Source organism: Rattus norvegicus, chromosome 6 (genome assembly GCF_021556685.1).
Source record: "Rattus norvegicus strain SHRSP/BbbUtx chromosome 6, alternate assembly SHRSP_T2T, whole genome shotgun sequence".
Lineage (NCBI taxonomy): Eukaryota > Metazoa > Chordata > Mammalia > Rodentia > Muridae > Rattus > Rattus norvegicus.
This window is the reverse complement of record NC_141539.1, coordinates 20,957,766-20,984,455: the sequence shown is the minus strand read 5'-3', so window position 1 is coordinate 20,984,455 and position 26,690 is coordinate 20,957,766. Positions and strand designations below refer to the sequence as shown.

The window sequence follows — 26,690 nt, the reverse complement described above, 5'->3', positions numbered from 1 at the left end:
ACCGGACAGAATAGACTAAAACAAATAATCCTCCTCCTCCTCCTCCTCCTCCTCCTCCTCCTCCTCCTCCCCCTCCTCCTCCTCCTTCTCTTCCTCCTCCTCCTTCTCTTCCTCCTCCTCCTCCTCCTCCTCCTTCTCTTCCTCCTCCTCTTCCTCCTCTTCCTCCTCCTCCCCCTCCTCTTCCTCCCCCTCCTCCTCCTCCCCCTCCTCCTCCTCCCCCTCCTCCTCCTCTTCCTCCTCCTCCCCCCCTCCTCCTCCTCCTCTTCCTCCTCCTCCTCCTCCTCTTCTTCCTCTTCTTTTTTTCCAGGCAGGGTTTCTTTGTGTAGTCCTGGCTGTCCTAGTATTTAATCTGTAGACCAGGCTGGCCTCAGATGCAAGCTCAGAGACCTGCCTGCCTCTGCCCCGAGGCTGCTGGAATTAAAGATGTGCACCACCACACCTAGCTGGAGAGTCGTAAGTACCAGCACAGACTTAACAGACAAACCATCCCACAACAAAATAGCTATTCAATTACATACGGAATGTTGTCTAGGACAGACTGCATGCTAACCTGTAAAACAAACCTCACATTTTTTGTTTTATTGGTGGTGGTGGTGGTTTTTGGACATAGGGTTTCACAGCCTTGGCTATTTATCTCGATTTGTCTTTAAACTCACAGAGATCCTCATGCCTCTGTCTTTCGAGCCCCCATACCTGGCTACCTCACTACATTTTCAGAACACAGAAATAATACAAAACATGCTCTGCTACTAAAATGAAATGAAATTAGAAATTAAAAGCAAGCACAAAATTGGTTAACTCACAAATACACGGAAAGTAAAACTAGAGCTCTTGGTACTTTTTCTTCAAGATCTTAAAGATGGCTCTATATATGTACTGAGTGTTTTTTGTCTTTCTTTCCTACACTTAGAAAGCTCTTTGGAGGCAGCGACTATGTCTACTCTGATTGCTACTTACCCCTAGCATCTGAAGTATCTTGCAGAAAGCAGGATTAAACGTGTACTGGGGAATGGATGAAGGTCAATGAATAATTTATGTAAGAACGAAGATTCACACATGAACTTATCGATTCTACAAATATCAATTGAAAGTTTATGTGCCAGATCTTGAAGATTTAAAGCTAAGACAGCATTCGTGCCTTGTGAAGAAGCTTACTTTCTAGAGGATATGGAAGATAATAAACAGATATATAATCAATCAGGACTGTCTTAGTCTGTTTTCCTCTGCTTTAACAGAATACCTAATACTGAGTGATTTACAAAGACTGAAGCTTTATTTGGGTTCACAGTTCTGAGAGTGAGGAAGTACACAGCACACGGTACCTGAGCAGAGGACAGTCAGAGTCTTTGTACTGGATCTAGAAAGAAAGCTTGAGGACGAGTCAAAGCACAAGGGACGGCCTGCTTTAAAGTAACTATCTTGTGAGACTGGTTTCTCTGCCTTGAGGTATTAATCTCTTTTAATTATCTAACCACCCTTAAAGAACCCAATGCCTAAAGTACTGGTAATCAATTTCAACATGGGTTTTTTGAGGGGACAAATACTATCCAAACTATAGGCACAGATTTATGGTTGTTCCCCAGAGGTGGAAGATAAGTCCCTTTGCTAAAGACACCATGCACTTCAGACACAGGGCCCAGAGGACCTGAGCTGGATCTGACCTGAAAGCCTCCTCCCTGAGGACTAGCTTTCATGGTCCCAGAAAGCACCTGCAAGCTTCCTAAAGAAGGAAGTGAACAATAGTTTTACCCAGCCTTAACATCTATGAAATAAAATAGCCAGCATGGCACAGTGACCCTAGGGGATAGTAATGGCAGGCATATCTTGGTAGTAACCAACAGCTCCCTAATTGGAATTAAAGCCTGATTAACATGGGGAAATCATGCCTGGTACTAAAAACCAAGCTAACTACTCAGGGCTACTGAAGTCATGGATCTTAGAGAATTTACAACTGCTACTTTACTAAATTAACATAATTTCTAATGCACTGTAAATATTTATAGCCATAGGTTAAGTGTAGTTCTTGATAAATGCCTTAGTTGTAAAAACAGAATGTGTATGAAGCTACAGCTGACCTTGTTCAAACCGTTACAATGAGCCACAGAAAGGAAGTGATTTGGGGTTGGGGATTTAGCTCGGTGGTAGAGCGCTTGCCTAGGAAGCTCAAGGCCCTGGGTTCAGTCCCCAGCTCCGGAAAAAAAGAACAAAAAAAAAAAAAAAAAAAAAAAGGAAGTGATTTGCTGAGACAGCCAGTCCCCCAAGATAGCCAGTCCCCCAAGATAGGCTGACTCCACTGAGCCGACAATACCAGGAAGGAGAGGCTCACACATAGCCCCTGAAACTGCATTAACTTCCTCATCCCTAAGCCTCTCTCTCAACTCCAAGCATCACCTCTCCTCTAATAGACACCCCTTTCTGTGTCTGTGGAAGTGTCTGTCCTTTGAGGTTTGAAATGAATGGCTTCACCTGCTGAGGTCAGACTCCAGTCCCTTTCTGTCTCCTGTCACTTTACTTTGAGCTCTGAAATCTATCAGTTCTCATCCCTCTTCAAAGAAGCCTCTCTTTTACAACAGACACAACCATGGCAGAAATTCGCAACTGATCAAGATGCTGAGAACAGAGACTGTGTGGTGTCTAGTCCCAACTGACCCACTACAAAGGGACAAAGGATTGTAAGAGTGAAAGGAACAGAAGTTTACTGTGAGACTGATCTCCAAGAAATGTCAGAGAGGCTACACCCGTGAAGTCTCATCAATACGGCTGCCTAGATAAGACCTGAACAAGGACACAAATGAATGCTAACAGAAGGGGGAAAGCTCAGGGGGCCTCAACCCTAGATGAGGAACTCCATGCAGCTGCAGAGTGCTGAGAACAGGAGAAATGGTTTTCCTCAGGGAAAATCCCTTCAACTGTTTATTCAGAACCAAGTGGTCAGCTCTGAGATCATATGCATACAAGTAACATTATACAGACTGAGCAGGTTGTATTTATGTATTTAGGAGTATATATATTACATACATACACACATATATGTATGTATGTATGTATGTATGTATGTATGTATGTATGTATATAACAACGATAAAAGGAGACCATGAATACAAGAGAAAGCAAGGGAGGAACAAGGGAGGGGTAGAGGGAGGAAAAGGAGGTGGGGGAGACAAAATTATAATTTCAAAGAATATAAAAATAATTTTAAAACAAGACTATTGCAGAGTAGTTGATGACTGCCTCTATGGATAACCTATGAGTGGATATATGAATAAACGGAAAAAGTGAGTATACTGGCTGATTTTCTGTGTCAATTTGACACACGCTGGAGTTATCACAGAGAAAAGAGCCTCAGTTGTGGAAATGCCTTCATGAGACCCAGCTGTAAGGCATTTTCTCAACTAGTGATCAAGGGGGAGGGTCCAGACCATTGTGGGTGGTGCCGTCCCTGGGCTGGTGGTCCTGGGTTCTATAAGAGAGCAAGCTGAGCAAGCTGGGGAAGCAAGCCAGTAAGTAACACCCCTCCATGGCCTCCACATCAGCTCCTGCTTCCTGACCTGCTTGAGTTCCAGTCCTGACTTCCTTTGGTGATGAACAGCAATGTGGAAGTGTAAGCTGAATAAACCCTTTCCTCCCCAGCTTGCTTCTTGGTCATGATGTTTGTGCAGGAATAGAAACCCTGACTAGGACAGTGAGCCATGAAATATTGGTGAAAAGAACATTCGGAGCAGCAGCCATGACAGATGCAAAGGTTTCAAGCTCAGAACATCAATCAGAGCCCTGGACTGGGAGTTGGGATAAGGCCAGAGTGCGCATGCAGAAAGTAATAGGAAACTATTATAGGCATTCAGGTTAGAGAAAAGAAATGCAGTGGCTGAAACACTCTGGGGAGAAAGATGTGCCGTGTTTACATTGAAACTCCATTGGCTATCGCTATGAGGGGCAGGGTGAAGGGAAGTGTCTGTGCCAGGGAGACTCTGGGACAGAATGCTAGCTCCTCAGAAGTAAGAGTCGCTTCTGATTTGTGTAAATACAGCAGGAAATTTATACTTAATAGGGTATATGGCTTTGGTGGAATGCTGTGTGAATGTTTAAGTAAAGCTTTCAGCAAACTTTTTAATAACTGATGGTCCTTCCCCCACTGCATCTTCTCCTTCACTGTGGTACCTGACTGACTTCAGTATCAGGTGCAGTGTGAATGGTAGATAAAGGTAGTGATTTGGGATTTGAATCCAAGACTGGTTAGTTTTCATATGAAATGGCAGGTTACCCGATGAGTTGTTCATTAGCTAGCTCTGGAAAGACACTGCACTGGCTGGTTTTGTCTGTCAACTTGACACAAGCTGGAGTTATCACAGAGAAAGGAGCCTCTCTTGAGGAAATGCCTCCATGAGATCCAGCTGTAAGACATTTTCTCAAATAGTGATCAAGGGTGATAGGGTGGGTGGTACCTGGGTTCTATAAGAGAGCAAGCTGAGCAAGCTGGGGAAGCAAGCCAGTAAGTAACATCCCTCCATGGCCTCTGCATCACCTCCTGCTTCCTGACCTGCTTGAGTTCCAGTCCTGACTTCCTTTGGTGATGAACAGCAATGTGGAAGTGTAAGCTGAATAAACCCTTTCCTCCCCAACTTGCTTCTTGGTCATGATGTTTTGTGCAGGAATAGAGACCCTGACTGAGGGCTGAAGAGATGGCTCAGTGGTTAAGAGCACTGACCGCTCTTCCAGGGGTCCTGAGTTCAATTCCCAGTAACCACATGATAGTTCACAACCATCTGTAATGGGATCCAATGCCTTCTTCTGGTGTGTCTGAAGACAGTGAGAGTGCACTCACATACAAAAAATAAATCTTTTAAAAAAAGAAAACCCTGACTAAGACAGATACTTTTTCTCCTTGGTGAGTAGAAACCCCCCACCCCCCCAATGGCCAAACACCATATAGAAATCAAATAAAACACAAATAATGTTCTCTTTCAATTTAAGATTTAAAACTTGTCAGGCAATGGTGACATAGCCCTTTAGTCCCAACACTCCAGAGGCAGACAGATCTGTGAGTTGGAAGCCAATCTGGTCTACAGAGTGAGTTCCAAGCCAGTCAGGGTTACACAGAGAAAACTCTGTCTTAGAAAACAAAACCAAAACCAACCAACCAACCAAACAACAACAACAACAACAACAACAACAACAACATCTGATTATTTCAACTTCTCTCTAACCCCAGATCCTCATTAGATAAGAACAGAAGTCCAAACTACAAGTTCTCTAAAGACAGCAGGATATACACACACTCACAAAACCATAATGACATTAAATGATTAACATGTGACTGAAGAAATAGCACAAATTAAGTTCTCTAATGCTGTGCATCAATAATTACACACACACACACACACACACACACACACACACACACACACACATCTCCTTCCCTCTCCTTTTCCCCCTCCCCCTCTGTCTTTCCAGACAGGGTTTCTCTGTGTAGCCCTGGCTGTCCTGGAACTCCTTTGTAGACCAGGCTGGACTCGAATTTATAGAGAGTCATCTGTCTCTGCCTTCAAAGGCATGCACTACCACGCCCTGCTGCATATCGTGTTTTTGTTTGTTTGTTTGAATGTAGGAAGAAAGGAAAACATACATCAAACATCTCACCACCCAAACCACCCAGCCGAGGTCAATTCATGGTTGAAAGAAAGGCAAGAAGATTCTGTACTGATTTTAAAACAGGTTGCCTCACACCAACACAGAAAAGGTTACATTTTCAACTTGAGCTGTGATTTTCACACAAAAATTTGAAACAAGATTATTGTATGCCGATTACAGCGGCATGCGATACCAAGTTCCCCAGATACCACATTCCCCAGACGTTTACTGTAGAATACAAATTAGACTGTATAATCCACAGGGGAGAATTCCACTATCTATCTAGCCTGCGAAGATTTCATCTTCTTCACCGTAGACACTGGATCTAAGTTTGGCTCTAAAAGGATCCTTTGTTTCACATCCAAGTTTGGCTCCCACGTCCAGCATCATCAAGCTGAGGTGATGAAAATGAACCCACTCCGCTTGCCTCCCAGGCAAACCTCTGACTACTATACATCACGCGGCTCCATTCAGATATCTAGTCATGCAAAGTTCCTTTCTTCAACATTCATCTTCTCCAACCCTCTCCCCAAATAGCCCCTCGGGTCGACACAGGGCCACAGACAGGAAACGGGGCTGGGGGCCCTTCCTATCCAACCCTGCTCGGAGCCTCGGGCGTGGACGACCTCGACTGCAGATCCCGGGGTCCCCAGGATCCTGTTGGTCCCGGTTCACTGGCCCGGAGCTGACAGACAGGACCATCGGGGCAGGACGGTCCTCGGATGTGAGCTCTGGAGAAGGGAGGCGGCAGGCAGGCCTGGCAACCTTGAACCCGCGCGGCCCCGCACACGCCACGTTAGGCCGTACCTGGCTCGTAGCGTCGCTGGCCTCAGAGCTCAGGAGGCGGCACCCAGGGTCGGGGTCCGGGCTGGGTTCGGCCTCCTTCTTGGACCTCACCCGCAGCAGCTGCCCCGCCCAGGCGTCTTCCGATTGGCCCCTTGCATGTTTGCTTCCGGGTGAGAGGTCGCCCGGTCGCCCCAGCAACCGAGGCCCGCTCTGTCCTAGCGCCCAGCTCCCTCCAGCCTGCCGAGCTGGCGAGCCTAGGGGAATCGCTGAGTCGCGAAAGCCTGTCCTACACGTCTCCATCAAGTGAGTGCGCTTCCTCCCAGGCCTCTAGGGAAGGGCGCCTTCACCTGGAGCCGATGGACCGGGAGCCAGCTGCAGCGTTCGCAATGGGGTGGAGGGCAGCGATAGCCCGGTGTCGGGGAATCCGGAGATATGGTCTGGGCCTCCGAGTCTGTCGTTGGTTCGCTGTTATCTCTGGATTTGTTTCCTTTATGGTGCCAGAACAATCGCAGAGATTCTTTCTAACTCACATAATCCAGAGATTTGAATGGGAAAACGTCACCCCTTTATTTAGAGAACATTTTATTAGTAATCGAACTCACACGGATAAGGCTTTACCTCAGTGAAGTAACCCCTGTGCAAATGGAAAAGAAAGTAGGCTTAATGTTTCTAGACCAATATGGCTGCTGATTTCTGTACAACGACAGCTCAACACGGTGAACCCGGGTGCTTCCCCATCCCAAACTTGAAAGCACAAATACAGTTTAAAAAAATTAAAATTAAAGGTGAAAATATCTATATAAATATATTTATAAATATGTATTAAGACAAATAATAGCAGTGTGCTATGCATCAATAACAACAGCTTTTCCAGGTCCTGTAGTCATAGGAACAAAATCGTAGATGTACAGCCTCACCTTAAAAACAAACAAACAAACAAACAGGCAAACACCACCAAACAACCAGAAAACAGGACAGGTCTGTGACCATTAGGGTACCAGCACAATATATATATACGTATATAAGTATATACATATACATATATGTGTGTATGTATGTATGTGTATATTATTTAGCTTTCAAATCATCTAGAAAGAAAACATCCTGAGTAATATTGAAACCATCTTTGATAAAGCTACCAAAGCATATCATGCAGCAGGTGGAAGATATGTTACATTCACATGATCCAGTGCTGCCCCATATTTGTAACACTAGAGGGCACAAAAGGCATTTGAGACTTCTCTCTCCTTTTTCAGCAGAGGGCCCAAACACTGGTGTGACACAGCTCTTTTTTTTTTTTTTTTTTTTTTTTATTTTATTGAGTATTTCTTATATACATTTCGAGTGTTATTCCCTTTCCCGGTTTCCGGGCAAACATCCCCCTCCCCCCTCCCCTTCCTTATGGGTGTTCCCCTCCCCATCCTCCCCCCCATTGCCGCCCTCCCCCCAACAATCTAGTTCACTGGGGGTTCAGTCTTAGCAGGACCCAGGGCTTCCCCTTCCACTGGTGCTCTTACTAGGATATTCATTGCTACCTATGAGGTCAGAGTCCAGGGTCAGTCCATGTATAGTCTTTAGGTAGTGGCTTAGTCCCTGGAAGCTCTGGTTGCTTGGCATTGTTGTACATATGGGGTCTCGAGCCCCTTCAAGCTCTTCCAGTTCTTTCTCTGATTCCTTCAACGGGGGTCCTATTCTCAGTTCAGTGCTGCTGGCATTTGCCTCTGTATTTGCTGTATTCTGGCTGTGTCTCTCAGGAGCGATCTACATCCGGCTCCTGTCAGCCTGCACTTCTTTGCTTCATCCATTTTGACTAATTGGATGGCTGTATATGTATGGGCCACGTGTGGGGCAGGCTCTGAATGGGTGTTCCTTCTGTGTCTGTTTTAATCTTTGCCTCTCTATTCCCTGCCAAGGGTATTCTTGTTCCCCTTTTAAAGAAGGAGTGAAGCATTCACATTTTGATCATCCATCTTGAGTTTCATTTGTTCTAGGCATCTAGGGTAATTCAAGCATTTGGGCTAATGTCCACTTATCAATGAAAGCATACCATGTGTGTTTTTCTATGATTGGGTTACCTCACTCAGGATGATATTTTCCAGTCCCAACCATTTGCCTACGAATTTCATAAACTCGTTGTTTTTGATAGCTGAGTAATATTCCATTGTGTAGATGTACCACATTTTCTGTATCCATTCCTCTGTTGAAGGGCATCTGGGTTCTTTCCAGCTTCTGGCTATTATAAATAAGGCTGCGATGAACATAGTGGAGCACGTGTCTCTTTTATATGTTGGGGCATCTTTTGGGTATATGCCCAAGAGAGGTATAGCTGGATCCTCAGGCAGTTCAATGTCCAATTTTCTGAGGAACCTCCAGACTGATTTCCAGAATGGTTGTACCGGTCTGCAATCCCACCAACAATGGAGGAGTGTTCCTCTTTCTCCACATCCTCGCCAGCATCTGCTGTCACCTGAGTTTTTTATCTTAGCCATTCTCACTGGTGTGAGGTGAAATCTCAGGGTTGTTTGATTTGCATTTCCCTTATGACTAAAGATGTTGAACATTTCTTTAGGTGTTTCTCAGCCATTCGGCATTCCTCAGCTGTGAATTCTTTGTTTAGCTCTGAGCCCCATTTTTTAATAGGGTTATTTGTGACACAGCTCTTTAAAAGACGTGCACTTTCTTAGATTTCCTTTCAGTAGTGTTCAAAGTATTACTCTCTCTCGAATATCAGCCACAAAACATTACTAAAAACAAAATAAATAAATAAATAAATAAATAAATAAATAAATAAATAAATAAATAAAAAAAATGGGAAAAATTTCCCCAAGATAAAACTGCACAAGACTGTACCCATCGAATGTGGAAATTTGAAGAGTGGTTGAGAACTGCTCCATTTCCTGTATGATCGATTGTGTTTAGTCGTGTCTTTCTTAGCCGGCATCTAATGGTTGTGTCTCAAGAGCCATTCATCCCCTAGATAAGCATTTTTCTGTCAGTAGTCAATCCTGAGTGAGGTGGTGAGAGGAGATCTAACTGCTCTATGGTGACTGTGACACGAGACAAACACATAGCATTGTTTTAATAGGACCCTGAGTCTGGGACTAGAGGAGTGTAGGGATGAGAAGAAATCAGAAAGACCGCAGAGAGGCCATATCTGAGCTAGGTAGCATCTACAGAGTTACACGTTAGCCTGCATGGCTTACATGGCTTCACCCTTTTAGTCAATGGGAAGAAGGAAACACTTGAGGTGTAAGCCATTTTTCTAAGGCCAGAGAAAGTGACAGAGCTGACTTAGCCCAATGTCAGCAAACACACCGCTGTATTCTGTTTCCAACCAAAGCAGACACGCACACTTCCAGGAGAGTGCAGCATGGTCGCTGGGCGCTGTAAACAGATTTGGTAATCTGATAAGCATCGCTAAAACATGGGCCACCGCCCAGCTAATAATAATACATTTATACAAATAAAATCTTATCAAATAAATGAAAATAGACCATCTAGGCAAGATAGCAGTATAAATGCCAGTGAGGAAGTGCTTGTGAAGAGAATTTGTCTGACTAGTGCTGAAAGCACATTTACTGTAGGTCTTGTGATATTAACCTATTTAAACTTACCTTTATTTTCTCCAATCTCTTAAAGCATCTTTAGAAGTGTTCAAGATAAAATTTATATTTCCCAATGGAGACACATACGGTAAGCATGCATTTTAATTACCTTTTCATATAGGAAATTTAGCTTGTTTTTACACTTGTATTGGTATATTATCCCACTTAAATAACAGACATCCTATCGGATGAATAGTCATTTAAGTCAAAATAGATTCTACCTTAAAAACCTGCGGAGTCTGCCATCTGACTCTTAGTTTTAGTCCTAGGAAGCTAGAAAACAAAAGACCAACCAAAACCCACATTTGGGGTGCAGGGCGGTTATGAATTGGCTTCAACATAACTGTTACATCCCCCTAGCCCACAGTCCTCATTTCAGAGTTCTGGGCTTCCTTCCTCACCAGACGGTGACTGCACAAGAACTGCCTCTGGGATCTGTGAGAGAAATGGGACAGGCACCCACACCACGCCTAACGGGATTGTCTACACAGGAAGCTGGAAAGATGACAAGGTATCCTTATCATCCATAGTTCTCGTAGTGGGTAAATAACCCTATGGACTAAGTGATTCCAAGCACTTCATTCCACTCAGAAGGACATTTATTAAAGCTGTAATCTCACTATGTAGGAGGCTAAGGCATGAGGAGCCCAGATTCCTGGGCTATGTGCAAGACCTGTGTTCAAACTAGAGTCTATAATGAAGATAAATGTTTTTACTTAGTGTCCATTATTCTACACATAATATTAATCTCACGAATAGAGCTAATATCGTTCTCAGCTTCCATTCATTGAGTAAAGCCAAACACATTAATTTTTTCCCTGTTTAATCTTCTTGACAATCTCATGAGAAAGGCACCATTAAACCTCCTTTTTTGTAGATGAGATAAGTCAGACTCAGGTTTCTTATAAAGTGGGAATGTGTACCTGGTCTACTTGAATACAAATTCACATTTAAGAAAGCATCATATCTATTTAGCATAAAGCGAGAAGGTTCTCTCTATTCCCTGGGATCAACCTTAGGATGTCAGGCCTGAGAGCAAGCACTCTTACTCACTGAGCCTTCTAGTCAGCTGGGTTGGGGATGGGGCAGGATAACGGTAGAAATGTCTGCTCTGTGGAAACAAGAAGTGATACAAAGTGAATGAAGATGTTGCTGAGGAGATTGTATGTGTAGAGAAGGCTGCTTTCTGAGCATTTCCTTTTTACAATCAGATGAATGGCTTTGGAAGACTTGAACATTTTTCGGGAGCTGTGTATGAAGGACAGTTTAAGGACAACATGTTTCATGGACTGGGGACTTACACATTCCCAACTGGGGCAAAGTACACTGGAAACTTCAATGAAAATAGGTAACTTTGCATTTCAAGAATAATTAAATTCTAGAAGATTCTCTTCAGTCATGCTTGTTTTTTTGTTTTTGTTTTGTTTGTTTGTTTGTTTTTTTTTTTTTTTTTGGTTCTTTTTCCGGAGCTGGGGACCGAACCCAGGGCCTTGCGCTTCCTAGGCAAGCGCTCTACCACTGAGCTAAATCCCCAACCCCCAGTCATGCTTGTTAAGTAATGTATTTAATTAGTGCTAAATAGCCTTTGTGATATATTTGAGCTCCACGAATGGCTGAGGAATGTAAGAGGGGAGGCTGTAACCACTGTAGCCTTGCAAAGTGCAGTATTGTTCTTGGTAAAGGTTATTACACGGCCACCTCCCAACACAGACGTTCTCTGTGCAGCCCTGGCTGTCCCAGAACTCACCCTGTAGATTGGGCTGGCCTTGAACTCAGAAATCCACCTGCCCCTGCCTCCCCAGTGCTAGGATTAAAGGCATACACCACCAGGCCTTGCTAATCATTAAATTTCTACCTCAGCCTCTGTGGTCTCTGTTAGTGTAGGGTGAGTGAGAAATGTGTGATTCTTAAAAATATTTAGTCCAAGAATAATTTTCCCCTAAGATAACTCCCATGGTTAATTTCACAATGATTCACTTCATCCTGACCTGATGTGTATGAATATTTTGTTATGATAGTTTTAAATATTGAGATTAGATAATGTTAACACTAGATGTGGACCTACTAGTGTCCTCTCTGAGCATATGATTTCAGAAAAAATAAAAGAGGGCCAAAGCATAAGCATAGTTATCAGCTGAATCTCATTTCATACCAGGTCACCCAAAGTTCATACGAGGCTGGGGATGCAGCTTAGTTGATAGAGTGCTTGTCTAGTATTCACGAAGCCTTCGGTTCAAATCCTACATCACGTAAAATCAGGCATAGGGGGCAGCTCAAGCTTATAATCCTAGCACCTGAGAGTTCTGAGAGTTAAGGGCGGGCCACATGGAGAGTTTGAGACCAACCTTGACTACAGGAGACTCTGTCTCAAAAAGAAAATAAGATTTATTTATAAATATTCCTTTCACATACCTAGAAATGAAAAGCTAATTGTTATGAAGTCAGTGTGACACATTTCTAGGACTCCATTGCTGTAACAAGGACACATGAACTATTCCCACTTACGTCAATGAAGGGAGGAAAAGCTAACCTCTGGAATGAAGCCTGTTCATAGGAGAGTGTTTTCACCACCCAAGCACAGCACCTCCGGCTTATTTGACCCTGAAATCATGAGCACCCATATTGCCTAGAGACAGTGTTTGTTTGAAATAGTGTTTTCCTCATGTGTGGAAGCAGGACACTGCTGTTTAATAGGAATTAGAAGTGGGAAGTTACCTTAGACAGTACATTAGACAGAGGGTACAGTATAGCAGTTCACATAGTTTGTGTCTGGACTGTGAATGAGCCAGCCTACGTCTCACTTTTGCAGGGTAGAAGGTGAGGGAGAATACACTGATATCCAGGGACTGCAGTGGAGCGGTAACTTCCACTTCACAGCTGCTCCCGGCCTGAAGCTGAAGCTCTACATGTAGACGAGCTGCGTTAATGCTCAGATGTGGCCATGCAACTCCCCTCGGGCAGAGCGACCGAACCTTCAGCTAAAGTAAGCTGCCTCCTCTGTAAGTCCACTAATAAAGCTGTCATGCACTTACACCTTTTGGAACATGTATATGTATTTGTGTGTGCTCATGTGTGCTTCTGTGCATGTATGTGCATATGTGCTTGTATGCTTGTATGCCTGTGTGTGTGTGCACTTGTTCATGCAGGTGCATTTGGAAGGCAGAAGTTAATGTTAAAATATCTTTTTTCAGGCCAGGTGGTGGTAGTACATGCTTTCAATCCCAGCACTCAGGAGAGGCAGGCAGATCTCCTGAGTTCCAGGACAGCCATGGCTATACATCTAGAAGAAGAAGAAAAAAGTCCTTTTCAATCAGTTTTCACCTATTTTTCATAGAGACATGGGTTCACTCTATAACCATGGCTGGCCACTAGATCTAATCTTTCTACCTCGTTTTGTTTCTCAGTGAACCTGGAGCTTGCTGTTTCTGCTCATTTGGCTGGCCAGTGAGTCCCCAGGAGGTTCCCCCATTTCTGTCATCCCCCAGCTGAGCACTGCTGTTACAGGCTCATGCCAGCAAGCCTGGAGAGGGAATCGGGGCCTTCATGCTTGCAAGGCAAGTCCTTTGCCCACTGAGCCATCTCTCCAACTCTTGAATTGTGTTTTCATTAGCAAATGACTAAATAAATTGTGTGACTCAATTCAGAGTGTATGCATGTTTTAAAAATGGAGCAGTACTATCCAAACAGTGGCCAAGTCAGTGTCTAACTCCATGCCTGACTTTTGTTACTCCTCCTGCCAGCTTGGGCTTTCAGGGTTATTTTGGAAGAAAAACATTTTTCATGAGTTATCCTTTAAATTGTGCAATCAGTTGGTCCCCACTGAGTTGATTTACAATTGTGGTAAAGCTTAACATGAAAGCTGTCTTTAAAGGAGAATGTAAGTGCAGTGCATTGCTGATGACTACAGCTGCCATGCTGTGCAGCATGTCCTCAGAGCTTCTGCTCGACTGACCCTTTACCACAGAGATCAGCCACTGCCATTTCCTGCTTCAACCACTGTCTACGCTTTGGTTCTAGGAACTTGAATATTTTACATGCCTTATAGAAATGACACAGCATCTGACTGGCCCTTATAATATCCTGAGTGGTCAGCTGTTATATTTCAGAATTCCCTTCAAAAAAAGCTGAGCGGTATTCCATTATATGAATAGTCAGTTTCTGTCTCTCTTACTGGGTGATCTAAGCTTGGCTATTGTCAACATGCCGCAGTGAGCATAGAAATGTTCACTCAAGGGGCTGGGGATTTAGCTCAGCGGTAGAGCGCTTGCCTAGCGAGAGCGCAAGGCCCTGATTTCGGTCCTCAGCTCCGGAAAAAAAAAAAAAAAAGACATGTTCACTGAAATCTTCTGTTGGAGATGCTGATTTCAACTCGTGTGCATAAGTACCCAGGAGGATTGATGGGTCACACAGTAGGTCTGCTTTTGTCTCAGAGGACCCTCCAAGCTGGTTTTCCATAGTGTGTTCCTACTCACACTCTGTGGGGATTCAACCTTTCCCACATCCTTAGTGACGTTGTCTTTCTTCTTACTGTTGACGATGGTGGTAGGTAGTGGGTCCATCCAAGACGGCTTGACACGAGACTGTATAGCCCAGGCTGTCCTCAACTCGTGAGTGTCCTCCCTCTCTCCCTCCTGCATGCCAGCTTGGCAGCAGTCCTGTGCAGCTGGTTTGGCTTTAGTTTTGTTAGCATATGGAATAGTTTTGTGGTTTTGCTGTTAGCCACCCCGACATGTACAAGGGGGTAGAATGTTGTGGCTTTGGTTTGTACCTCAGAGGTTTGTGAACAGAGCCTTTGCATGCTCACAGGGCTTTTCGTACCTCAGAGGTTTGTGAACAGAGCCTTTGCACGCTCACAGGGCTTTTCGTACCTCAGAGGTTTGTGAACAGAGCCTTTGCACGCTCACAGGGCTTTTCGTACCTCAGAGGTTTGTGAACAGAGCCTTTGCACGCTCACAGGGCTTTTCGTACCTCAGAGGTTTGTGAACAGAGCCTTTGCATGCTCACAGGGCTTTTCGTACCTCAGAGGTTTGTGAACAGAGCCTTTTGCACGCTCACAGGGCTTTTCGTACCTCAGAGGTTTGTGAACAGAGCCTTTGCACACTCACAGGGCTTTTCATACCTCAGAGGTTTGTGAACAGAGCCTTTGCACGCTCACAGGGCTTTTCGTATCTTTTTGGAAAAGCATCTTCTCAGCTTCTTAGTCCAGATGTTAATTGAGTCCTAGCTTTTCTCGTTTCCTCCCTCTCCTCCCTTCCTCTGACTTCCTTATCTATTTTTCTTTTCTTTTTGAGACCAGGGATCACATGTACCCCTGGAACTTACTTTTTAAAAATTGTTATTATTTTATGTGTATGGATATTTTGCCTGTATGTACCTCTGTGCACTATGATGTCATGCAGTTCCTGTGGAGGTCAGAGATTGGCATTGGGTCTACTGGATGGAGGTACAAATGGTGGTGTGATTTGAACTTGAATCCTCTGTAAGAACAACCTGTGCTTTTAATCTCTGAACCATCTTTCGTCTACATTGATCATGTAGACCAGGCTGGCCTCAAAATCACGGAGATCCACTGCCTAAAGGCATATGCCACCACGCCTGGTCCAATTGTTTTCTCTTTTACATCTATTTGCTTAAATGTGTGTGCACATATATGTGTGCTCATGGTGTGTGTGTGTGTGTGTGTGTGTGTGTGTCTGTCTGTCTGTCTAGTGTGTATGTGTGTGTGTCTGTGTGTCTCTGTGTGGTGTGTGTGTCTGTGTGTCTCTGTGTGGTGTGTGTGTGTGTGTGTGTCTGTCTGTCCAGTGTGTAGGTGTGTGTCTGTGTGTCTCTGTGTGTCTGTGTGTGTGTGCGCTCATGGTGTATGTGTGTGTGTGTGTCTGTCTGTCTGTCTAGTGTGTATGTGTGTGTGTCTGTGTGTCTCTGTGTGGTGTGTGTGTGTCAGTGTGTGTGTGCTCATGGTGGATGTGTGTGTGTCTGGTGTGTATGTGTGTGTCAGTGTGTGTGTGTCTGGTGTGTATGTGTGTGTGTCTGTGTGGTGTGTATGTGTGTGTGTCTGTTTGTCTCTGTGTGTGGTGTGTGTGTGTGTGTCTGTGTGGTGTGTATGTGTGTCTCTGTGTGTGTGTGTCTGTGTGTCTCTGTGTGGTGTGTGTGTGTCTGTGTGTGTGTGGTGTGTGTGTGTGTGTCTCAGTGTGTGTGTGCTCATGGTGTATGTGTGTGTGTCTGGTGTGTATGTGTGTGTCAGTGTCTGTGTGTGTCTGGTGTGTATGTGTGTGTGTCTGTGTGGTGTGTATGTGTGTCTCTCTGTGTGTGTGTCTCTGTGTGGTGTGTGTGTCTGTGTGTGGTGTGTGTGTCTGTGTCTGTGTGTGTGGTGTGTCTGTGTGTGCTCATGGTGTGTGTGTGTGTGCCTCTGTGTGTGGTGTGTGTGTGTAGTGTGTGTGGTGTGTGGTGCGTGCGTGCATGTGTGCATGCGTGTGTGTGTGTGTGTGTGTCTGTGTGTCTCTGTGTGGTGTGTGGTGTGTGTGTATGCTCATGGTATGTGTGTGTGTGTGTGTTTGTGTCTGTGTGTGTGTGTGTGGTGTGTGTGTATGCTCATGCTGTGTCTGTGTGTCTGTGTGTCTCTGTGTGGTGTGTGTGGTGTATGTGTATGCTCATGGTGTGTGTGTGTGTGTGGTGTGTGTGTGTGCTCATGGTGTGTGTGTCTGTGTGGTGTGTGTGTGTGTGTGGTGTGTGTGTGTGCTCATGGTGTGTGTGTCTGTGTGGTGTGTGTGTGTGTGTGGTGTGTGTGTGGGTCTGGGTCTGGATCTGGGTCTGGGTCTGGATCTGGGTCTGGGTCTGGGTCTGGGTCTGGGTCTGGGTCTGGGTCTGGGTCTGGTTCTGGGTCTGGGTCTGGGTCTGGGTCTGTGGTCAGCTAGTGGGCAGTGCCTTGGGTTTTTCCTTACATCTGTTTCTCCTCCTTTCCTTCTGTTTTTGTCTTTCTGAGACAGGCACTTACTCTGTGGCTTAGACTGGCCTGGAACTTACACAGCCCAGGCTGTCTTCAAACTCACAATCCTTTTGTCTCTGTCTCCTGAGTTCTGGAATTACAGGTGGGCATTGTTTTTTTATATTTTAATTCTCAAATTATTAAGTGTTCCCTATATATTTTTCAGATTAAAGTTTTTTTGTCGTTCATTTTCTCAAGATAGGGTTTCTCTGTGTAGCCCCTGCTGCTCTGTAGACTTAAAACTCACAAAGATCCATCTGCCTTGACCTCTAGAGTGCTGGGATTAAAGGCCTGTGACACCACAGGAGGCCAATTATGTGATTTTAGAATATATATGTTTAATTTTGTGAGGGGGGGCTGGGAAGATATCATGGAGGCCAGAAGAAGACATTAGATTCCTCTGGAGAATGGAGCCAGAGTTACAGACAGTTGTGAGCTGCCCAGTGTGAGTGCTAGGAACCAAAATTGGGTCTTCTGCAAGATCAGAAATTATTCTTGAGGGCTGAGCCGTCTCTTCAGCCCTGAGTATGTGTTTTTAAGTCCTTTATTCTGTTCATATGTTATATATATATTTTTTTTTTTTTTTGGTTCTTTTTTTCGGAGCTGAGGACCGAACCCAGGGCCTTGCGCTTCCTAGGTAAGCGCTCTACCACTGAGCTAAATCCCCAGCCCCCATATGTTATATTAAACTGGCTGGTTTTTGTACATTGAAATATCTTAGTATCTCAGGGATGTATCTCATGTGATATATGGCCTTGGTTTGGTATGGCACCAAAATTCACAGGCAAGCAGTGTGAGAACAGACAAGAAGCATAGACCAAACTAGAACCTCTGCATCACAGAGCAAGCAACAGAGTGGGAAAGAAAGAGAAGAAAGAAGGGAAGAAAGAAGAAAAGAAAGTCAGCCAAAAATCCTCGCCTGGATTGAGGAGGGGCGCATGAGGCTACCCCAGGTGAGATGCTGTTAACCACTGATGGCTGCTGGGGAGGAGCAGCCGCTTTTCTTCAGGGAGGCAGCGCCTGAGAAGCTGCCTGTCCTCCTGTAGAGGGTCCTACACTTGTGCGCGCACATCCATGGGGTTTATAAAAGCACATGAAGTCAGGAGGGAAAAGCACATGGTGGGGAGGGGACTGTGGGGGTGGATTTGAGCAAAACACATAGACACGCTTGACATTCTTTTCTTTTTAAAGTGAATATACAATTTTATTTAACATTCAAACTTCATTAAGATGTGCAATATGGCAATTTTACTGGGGGGGGGGGGCGGTTAACCCTACCTGGGATGATTGCTTGCTGAGGCTTAGCAACAGGGTCCAGTTCACACTCAGCACCAATTAAATGCTTTATTGAATAAATACAACATCAACAAGATGCATTCAAATTTTCTCTAAATAATCGTTTTGAAAGGCCTTTCTAGTCAGGCTAATGACAAACACAATAAAGGCAGATATGCTAGTTTAACATAATTGGCTGATTTTATACAGCACTTCTATCTTTTAGTCCACAAGTATATTATTAAATGATAGAGAACATCTAACAAAACCATTTCTACATAAGTAGTAAATGAATTTCTAAGAAAAAAAAGATTTTACAGACCCCATCTTTTGTACCCACCCCCAACAGTCTAACTGTAAAGAGGGTAAAGCCAATGCCTTTCCTCAGAGCTCAGGATAAAGTCGCTTGGCTATCAGAATCTGCATTTGTGATCCATATGAGCATTGAGACAAGATCGGGATATTCTCCAAGAAGCACAGTGCACGCTGTGATCGCCTATTCACCAACAGCGAGCACTGCATTCCAAATTATCTCATCCCACTTGTCTTCTTCAGTAACAAAGTTAATAGCCACACCTTTCCTCACAAATTAACCCCTCTGCCAATTCTGTGTAAGAGAAAGAAGCCAGCAGTCAGCAAGTAGCCTTAGTACTGTTTAAAACTTCTGACTACGACGATCCACTTGTTAGCCATTGGCTGTTCGTGCTGCCAAGAGGAGCACTAGCTGATAAAACCAATATCCAGGTGGAAAACATCTTCCTTTGCAGATAGCGCCAAAAGAATTCAAGGCTTGTCTGGCTGCAAAATGAGATAGGCGCCTTAGGCATTACAATAAAGCAGATGACAGCACTGTGTTTGGGGTGAAATTAAAGCCCATACCAAAGTGAGCCAGCCAGGAGCAGGTGTCAGCCTGGGACAAGTGTAAACACCAGGAATAAAAGAAAACAGTTATGGGCTGGAGAGATGGCTCAGTGGTTAAGAGCACTGACTTTCAGCTCTTCCAGAGGTCCTGAGTTCAAATCCCAGCAACCACATGGTGGCTCACAACCATCTGTAATGGGATCTGATGCCCTCTTCTGGTGTGTCTGAAGACAGCTCCAGTGTACTCGTATATAATAAATAAATCTTAAAAAAAAAAAGAAAAAGAAAACAGTTATACAATCCATTTCAACACACTCCTGGAACTGTAATCTGTAAATACAAATACTGCAAGGTTAACTTTGTCTAACACTTACTTTTGTCCAATGTGAAAGCAAGTATTTGGTACCGTAACCCAAGCTTATTGCTGCTTTCTGCTCAGCTTCTTTTCACACGTTATACTCAAGTTACTAAAACGTTACCTCCAAAGCAGCTCTCTACCTTCCTACAAAGTACCAGACAATACAAACCACCCTATCAGAAATGCTAACGTACAAAATGCCTGGGCTGGGACAACTTAAAATATCAAGTAATCATGACAAAAGAAAATCAAATATACATACCAACTTGCTCTTTATTCAAACGGCGCATGCTCTTTCGCTTTGGATTCCATGTCCTAAATTACATCAATGCCGTTTCTGAGCACCATCTCCGTATCAACTGCCACTCCTGTGAATATAGTTTTCACGATTGGTAGGTAGATCATAGTTTATAACCAAGGACACTTGTTGCATGTCAATCCCATGAGCCAACAAGTCAGTAGTGATCAGAACAGGGCTTGACTCTGACAGGAACTCTCGTAGATGACATCTCGTTCCTTCTGGTCCATGTCACCATGTAGAGCAGAGACTCTGAAGTCCCTGGCATGCTTTTTCTCTGTGAGCCAGTCCACCTTGCACCTTGTATTGAGAAAAATGACTGCTTGTGTGATAGTCAAAGTCTCATACACATCACAAAGAGTGCCCAGCTTCCACTTTTCTCGCTCAACATTAATATAAAATTGTTCAATTCCTTCAAGGGTCAACTCTTCCTTCCTCACCAGAATTCGAGTCGGATCTCTCATGAATGTCTTGGTCACTTCTAGCACATCAGTTGGCGTGTGGCAGAAGGCAACAGAACCTGAATACTTGTATTTAATTTTTGGAAAATCTCATAGATCTGATCCTTAAACCCTCGGTTCAACATTTCATGTGCTTCATCCAAAACAAACATTTTGATCCATTTTGGAGAAGGGGATCTTCTGTTTAGCATACCAAACACTCTCCCGGGAGTACCAACAACAATGAGGGGCTTCAGCCTGCAACGTCAGCACTTCATCTCAAACATTGGTCCCTCCAATGCAAGCATGACAAGGTGCTCCCATATAATCTCCAAGAGCCAAAATGACCTTTTGGATCTGTTGAGCCAGTCCTCTGGTGGGGGCCAGTAGTAGTGCTTGGGTCTCCTTGAACTCAGTCTCCAACTGCTGCAGGGTGGAAATAGCAAATGTGGCTGTCTCGTCAGTACCTGACTGAGCTTGAGCAATCACATCAGACTCTTTAATACAAGGGATATAACGGCCCTCTACTGAATAGCCGAAGACTTCTTAAAACCATAAGGATAGCTGCCTCGAAGAAGGCACTCTTTAAATTCATATCATCAAAGTTATCAACAATTTCATTCCAGTTGCTCTTGATGACACCATCGGGGTCCATCCCCTCTGGGCCTCCATGTTCTCTGTTGTAATCTACGGAGCCACCAGACATGACCTGAAAAACCCACTCACCGACTCCATGCTTGACCTTCTTAAACAAAATAATCTTGCAAATTTAATAAGATATGCTGAATTATTCAATTCAAAGGAACAGTCTTATGTACTGTACATGAATTACATTTTGGTTTCTCATGTAAATCTGTAGTTATCACATAGTCTGTATTCAGAAATCTTAAACTACATTTCCAGGCCCCTAGAGAGTTACCTTTCCAGATAAAATAATGTTTAAAGGTATCAAAGCTGCATTACTGAATTATTGTACTTGCCCCATAAATATGTACAATTAAAAAGTGAAATAAAATTTGAATGGAAAAAATAACCAAAATAGTATATGTCATCTATAGTCTTAAAATTACATTAAAGATCTGATTTTTTTTTTGCTAAAACTCTATTCCAAAACTGACCAAAAAGAAAAAAAAGTGTTGAAATGAGTAACTTGTGTCATATTTCATTTAAAATATTGTTCATGTGTTTCTCAATGTCATTGACATATTTTTATATATGCTAATATATATTTGGGTTAAAATATCTTTGAAGCTTTAAAATTATTTTTTTTGTAATAGTTTTGTTGTTAATTTCAAAAGACTATAGTGCTCAAAGAAATCCTGTCTTAGACTCTCCAAGTAATAGACAGTTTTGGATGTGTTGCTCAGTGTTAGCAAATGTTGCTTTAAATTAAATAGTATTATTATTATACTGCCATTTATTAGAAGCTAACTACCAGGTAAGTTCAAATGAGGTGAGCGGATCCTCTCAGAAACCAGGGCACACAATGTCAATCCAGAACATCTGGGAAATACTCCAGTGAAAAGCACATGCTTTGCCAGAGCTAAAGCTCTCCTTATAGTTTCCTTCAGTGTGTTTATGGCCCCAAGACATATGCTTTTCAAATACGTAACTTTGTCTAGTTGTGGTAGTAACTTCTCAGGGTGTGGGTCTTGTTTCTCTAAGGTGCTGAGGTCCTCCCCTGAAGTGATGTTCTTCCTCTCACCCTTGGAAAGCAGACGCAGCTCCAGTCTTGATTAGTTGACCTGGAGCTTATGTAATTAGAAGAGGCACCGTCTCCCTCATTTAAAAGCCTGTTAGCATATGACAGTCTCCTATCAAGGGAAGGCAATTCTTTCCACAGCTTCTTCCTGTGATCTTTAAGACACTCCAGAGTCCAGAGAAGCCTCGCTCTGAGGATGAGCTAACCACAGCAGGCACCATGGGGTAAGTACATGCCTGGAGAACCACGGAAAGGGGAAATACTTTTATAAGAGAACAAAGCCACCCATCTTTATCTATGGGCTACTAATCCAAGTTCAAAATAGAGTGACATTTATTTAAGGCAGACCTTCAAATAAGTAACTTTTACTGCAGGAGTTACCATTTGTAAACCATTAATTCATTTTCCTTGATTAGTGTTTATGTTTTAATCTACCTTTGCAGGAGGCTAGTGAATGTCTGGGAACTGAAATGGTTCTGCAGTTTACATATTTAGTTGAAGCTGGGTTAAATTTAAGAACAGTTTTAAAGGGATGATGAGAGAATTCTTTTATTTACGGGGCAGCATTAGACCAGCACACGCACGCCTCTTTGGGATTAAGAATAATCAAAGCATGAAAAAGATGAGGGTGGTGGCTGGAGCAAGGGTAGAGTGCTCAGTGTTCTGTGTACAGTGACAGTTGTACAGACAGAGCCTGTATACAGAGGGGTTCATTACACAGAGGTATTATCTGTGAAACATTTGCAAACAGTGCATGGGGCCCTGGGGTGTGATGAAGAGAACAAAACAGATTTCAGTGTTCTTTTTTGGAAGTGATTCTGTAACAATTAGTACTACAGTTACATGCGTGTAAGGTGCTGAGCCAGCACGGTCCGGATGAATAGACTCATCTTTGTCTTCTTATCTTCTTCAAGTAACTCCTTTTAATACGAAAGTATGTCATGAGAATACGAATGTTTCACTGAAGGTTACTTGGGAAGGATTCCACAGAAATGATCAGAAGTGTGTGTGAAAGGGTTTTGGCACTCTTCTCCCAAACAGTTCCCACTAACTCTAATCAGTCGTCGTGTTTTTGTTGGTAACCATGACTGCGGAGACCGTGCTAAACCTGTGCTACAGCTCGGGCTTTGAAAGAAACATCACACTTCGTATTTTTTCAGCGCTGGGGATTATACTTGTGGCGTTATATATGCTGGGTCTACAATAGTGTTTACCACTGAACTCTATCCCCAGCTGCTGTCATTAACTTAAAAATGATTTATTTTTCTTTTATGATCATTGGTGTTTTGCCTGCATGTATGTCTACGTAAGGGTGACGGATCCTGGAGTTAACAGACAGCTGTGAGCTGCCCTGTGGGTGCTGGGAATTGAACCTGGGTCCTCAGGAAGAGCAGCCAGTGCTCTTAAATCTCTGATCCCTTAACTCTCCAGCCCTGTTATAACTTTTAATATAAATAGAAATGAAATTGTTTTCAAGCTAAGCATTAACAGACAAGTCCCAAGCAAGGACTTCACGTGTGTTTGCTTGATTTCTCTGGGTGAAGTGAAAGGACTCCTGGATCCTCCGTTGTCCAGAGTCTGTACACCTCCAGGAGCCCCCAGTGAGCCCCAGGCAATGTCAGGGAGTGTCCTTGTTTACCTCCCTCTGCTGCTTCCTTCTTTCCTTTAAGAACAGTAATTCTAACTTTTTGAGGGAGCAAAACTGGGTTTCAAGGATCTTTGGAAAGTAATCTATCTTTTTAAAAAAAAGTAAAATGAAACATTTTTGCATTCAATTTCAGATTTATAGATAGTTTGAAACCAAGTTCAAAGAACTCCCACCCCACCCCACCCCGCCCCGGCAGATGAAGAACACTGGATATTTTGTTTGTTTTTTTGAGACAAGGTCTCATGTATTCCAGGCTGACCTCAAGCTGTATAGATAGCCAGAACCTTAAACTTCTGGTCCTTCTGCCTCCACCTTCCTCCCCAAGTGTTCGGATTACAGCTGCAGGGCACCGTGGCTCTTTTAAAAGAACAGTTGGTTTTGAATTTAGGGCAGGAGTATAATTAATCTGTTTAACATTGTTCTTAGTTTCTGGAGTTCTATAAAATGTAAGAATCATTAAGAGAATGATCCTATTTTCAGGGGTAGGGTCACATTACCGATTCTGTCCTCTTTTAGACCCCTCCCGTCAGCCACCCAATTGCTTAAGACAGGAGTCCAGTTTATCAGCACAGTCTCTCACTGCTGAGTCTCTCACTGCTACCGTCAGGCCCCTGGGACTTGATTAATCACTCGTGCCTCTGGAGAAAGCTCCAGGAACCACTGAAGAGAAAGAAAATCATTTTGTTTCTAAGGTTCAGTGCCCCAAATAAAATGAGCTAAACAGAACGCACACTGCTCAGGATTATACAGGACTTTCTTCTGCTCCGTAGCCCAGAGAGTTGGGTCTCGCTGGCTCCTGCCTAGTTGGTAAAGACGAGATAGTCCTAGAATAGTCAGACACGTAAAACTCGGCTGCTGTTCAGATGCTCGAGTGTGTCCACCTGAAGACATCTTTAGGCCTTTTCTTGAGATGAGGGACTACCTGTCTTGGATCTGTCTTTGGGTCCTACTTAACTCGAAGCTATTTAAGGGTTCACGCCAAGCCCTTTCTACATTGCCTCAGGCTGTGCTGGCATGGTTTCCAAGAGCAACAAAGAAACAAATATTACAAATTTTCATGCTCTCTAAAGAGTCTCCTCTGCTCCAATTTCTTATGGAGTGTGGGATGATTAAGGATGGGCCATAAAGATGTATATAGAGATAACTTGTGAGTTGTGGAAGGACCTAAACCAGCTTGGTGATGCATCCTTGTAATCAGAGCGCTGAGGGAGCTAAGGCAGGATTAGCATATGTTTAAGGCCAGCCTGAGCTACATGGTGACTTCTGTTCAGGCTAGCCTGGAATACATAATAAAACAGTTTTTTTCGGGGCGAGGGGAGGAGAGAAAGAGAGAAGGAGGAAGAGGGAGAGGGAGAGAGAGAGAGAACTGTGCAGTGTGAAATACCCTGCCACTACTTAGCTGATGACCATATTTCTTTGGAACACACCACCCCCACCCCCACCCCTTTTCCAGTGCTGGAGAATAAACCCAGGGCACTGCACGTACTGAGTAAACACTATCACTGAGCTATGCCCCCAGCCCCAACTGTATTTCTTTCTTGTACTGGGGGAGTAAGGAAGGCTCTTTCAGGTAACCCGCCCTGGACTTGAACTCCCTATACAGCCCAGTCTGGTCTCTAACTTTATAGATCGTGTTTCAGTTTCCCGAGTGTCAGGATTGTAAGCGTGCATCACCACACCCAGCAATGCTTGTCTCTATGAAGGTTGTGTGTGGCCACCTTTCCCTCTCATAGCATAGCCAAGGCAGTCCCAAATGACATTTGGCAAAAATAAAGTTAAGGTTCTATTAATATTTCACACACAACAAGTTCATTATTACAGAATGTTCAACAAGTTTAGCTTCTCAGTTCCAGTCGGTATAATTTTCTTAAATCTGTTACGGTTCTATTTTCTACTTCTGTATCTGTGATACAGTCCGACTCATTTTCTTAAGTAAAGCAAGACATGCAGCTCATGTAGGAACCATTGACAGTCACTGCCATCTGTGTCCTCCTTTCCTATCAGTAGCTTTTAAAATTCAGGCCATGGTTTTCTTCTCTGAGTTATTAAAGGAGCCACCTTCCTAGCCTCTCTGCAGCTGGCTTCTCTGCATAGTCCTTAAGGCATCACCCACCCAAAGCCTGCCTGTTGCTTCTGTGCTTAAAAACCTCAGCAACTACTCTCTTCACTGTGTGCCAACCATCAGTCCCCAGTCTGTCGGTCCAGACTAACCCTCTACTCTACTTATTGGCTCCCTAGGATCCCCACCCACCTCCACCTGTGCTCTGCACGGCTTCTCTTGTGATCCGGTGTCTTACCATTTCCTGCAAAGCTCAGCTCAAAGCCTGTGTCCTTGAAACGGCTCACTCTTGGTCCTCTAAACTTACTCCACTTTTTACACTGCACTGTGGGTCGGAGTTACTTGTGTGACTCATTTTTTTGCCATTAGACTGCAGGCTCCTTGCATCAGGAGCGTCATTTTAAGAAGCGTCCCTCACCACAAAGCACACGACTTTTTACACTACATGGGCTAAATAAATACTGTTTCCCTATAATCCACAAAGAATCAGACATCTTAATTTTGGCCAAGCTTTCTTTCTTCCTCAGAGTGGCTAAAGTTCCTCGATGAAGAGCTCAAATGGTAAACTATGAGCAACAGACAGGGAAAGGATAAAATGGAGGGCTGGAGGGGGCTGGAGGGGGCTGGAGGGGGTTAGAGGGAGGGGGAGGGGGGGAGTGGGAGGGGGCTGCAGGAGACTGGAGAGAACTGGAGGGAGGGGGAGGGGACTGCAGGGATGGGGTGGGGGCTGCAGGGGCCTGCTGGAGGCTGGAGGGAGCTGGAGGGACACCAGAGAGAGCACTGAAGAGTGGGTCATTTGCCATCAATAAGTAGAAAGCACAGTCTCCGAGGGAATGTTCCAGAATTAAAGACAATTCTTGTTTCTAGATAATTTCCTAGAGGGCTAGCATACCAGTAAGGATTGGGATCATCTGTCTGTGATGGGAAAAGTCGTGATAATAGAACTTTAAGCAAGACACGTTTTTCTCATGTTCCTAAAAACACAAGCAAGCAAAAATGGAGAGTGGCGCAGTCCAGAGCTGTTGGATTAGTTACGCTGACAAGAGAC

At 44.0% G+C, this 26,690-nt stretch overlaps 3 protein-coding genes and 1 pseudogene across 12 annotated transcripts in view; 2 read left to right on the top strand and 2 right to left on the bottom strand.

The window, feature by feature from the left end:
- The window catches only part of Dhx57 (DExH-box helicase 57), a 50,982-nt gene extending 44,446 nt beyond the window's left edge, over positions 1–6,536 (bottom strand). For all 5 annotated transcript variants that reach the window (XR_015622039.1, XM_087554032.1, XM_087554033.1 and 2 more), the window contains exon 1: positions 6,436–6,536. The gene's annotated coding sequence lies outside the window, so the exon portion shown is untranslated. The remainder of the gene's footprint in view (positions 1–6,435) is intronic.
- A 71-nt stretch (positions 6,537–6,607) lies between these two features.
- Positions 6,608–13,068, top strand: Morn2 (MORN repeat containing 2). Of its 2 annotated transcripts, none has more exons than NM_001145449.2 (5): positions 6,608–6,717; positions 10,054–10,107; positions 10,424–10,530; positions 11,231–11,367; positions 12,829–13,068. In NM_001145449.2, exons 1-5 carry the CDS (start codon positions 6,660–6,662, stop codon positions 12,929–12,931), a joined length of 459 nt encoding a protein of 152 aa, NP_001138921.2. In that variant the 5' UTR covers positions 6,608–6,659; the 3' UTR covers positions 12,932–13,068. The 2 variants fall into 2 exon arrangements, with proteins under 2 accessions (NP_001138921.2, NP_001119558.1); NM_001126086.2 differs by having other exon boundaries at positions 6,621–6,717; positions 10,399–10,530.
- Positions 13,069–19,776: 6,708 nt separating this feature from the next.
- Eif4a2-ps2 (eukaryotic translation initiation factor 4A2, pseudogene 2) lies at positions 19,777–20,939 on the bottom strand (annotated as a pseudogene).
- A 1,110-nt stretch (positions 20,940–22,049) lies between these two features.
- Positions 22,050–26,690, top strand: part of Arhgef33 (Rho guanine nucleotide exchange factor 33) — a 127,831-nt gene continuing 123,190 nt past the window's right edge. For all 5 annotated transcript variants that reach the window (NM_001432099.1, NM_001432097.1, NM_001432098.1 and 2 more), the window contains exon 1: positions 22,050–22,159. The gene's annotated coding sequence lies outside the window, so the exon portion shown is untranslated. The remainder of the gene's footprint in view (positions 22,160–26,690) is intronic.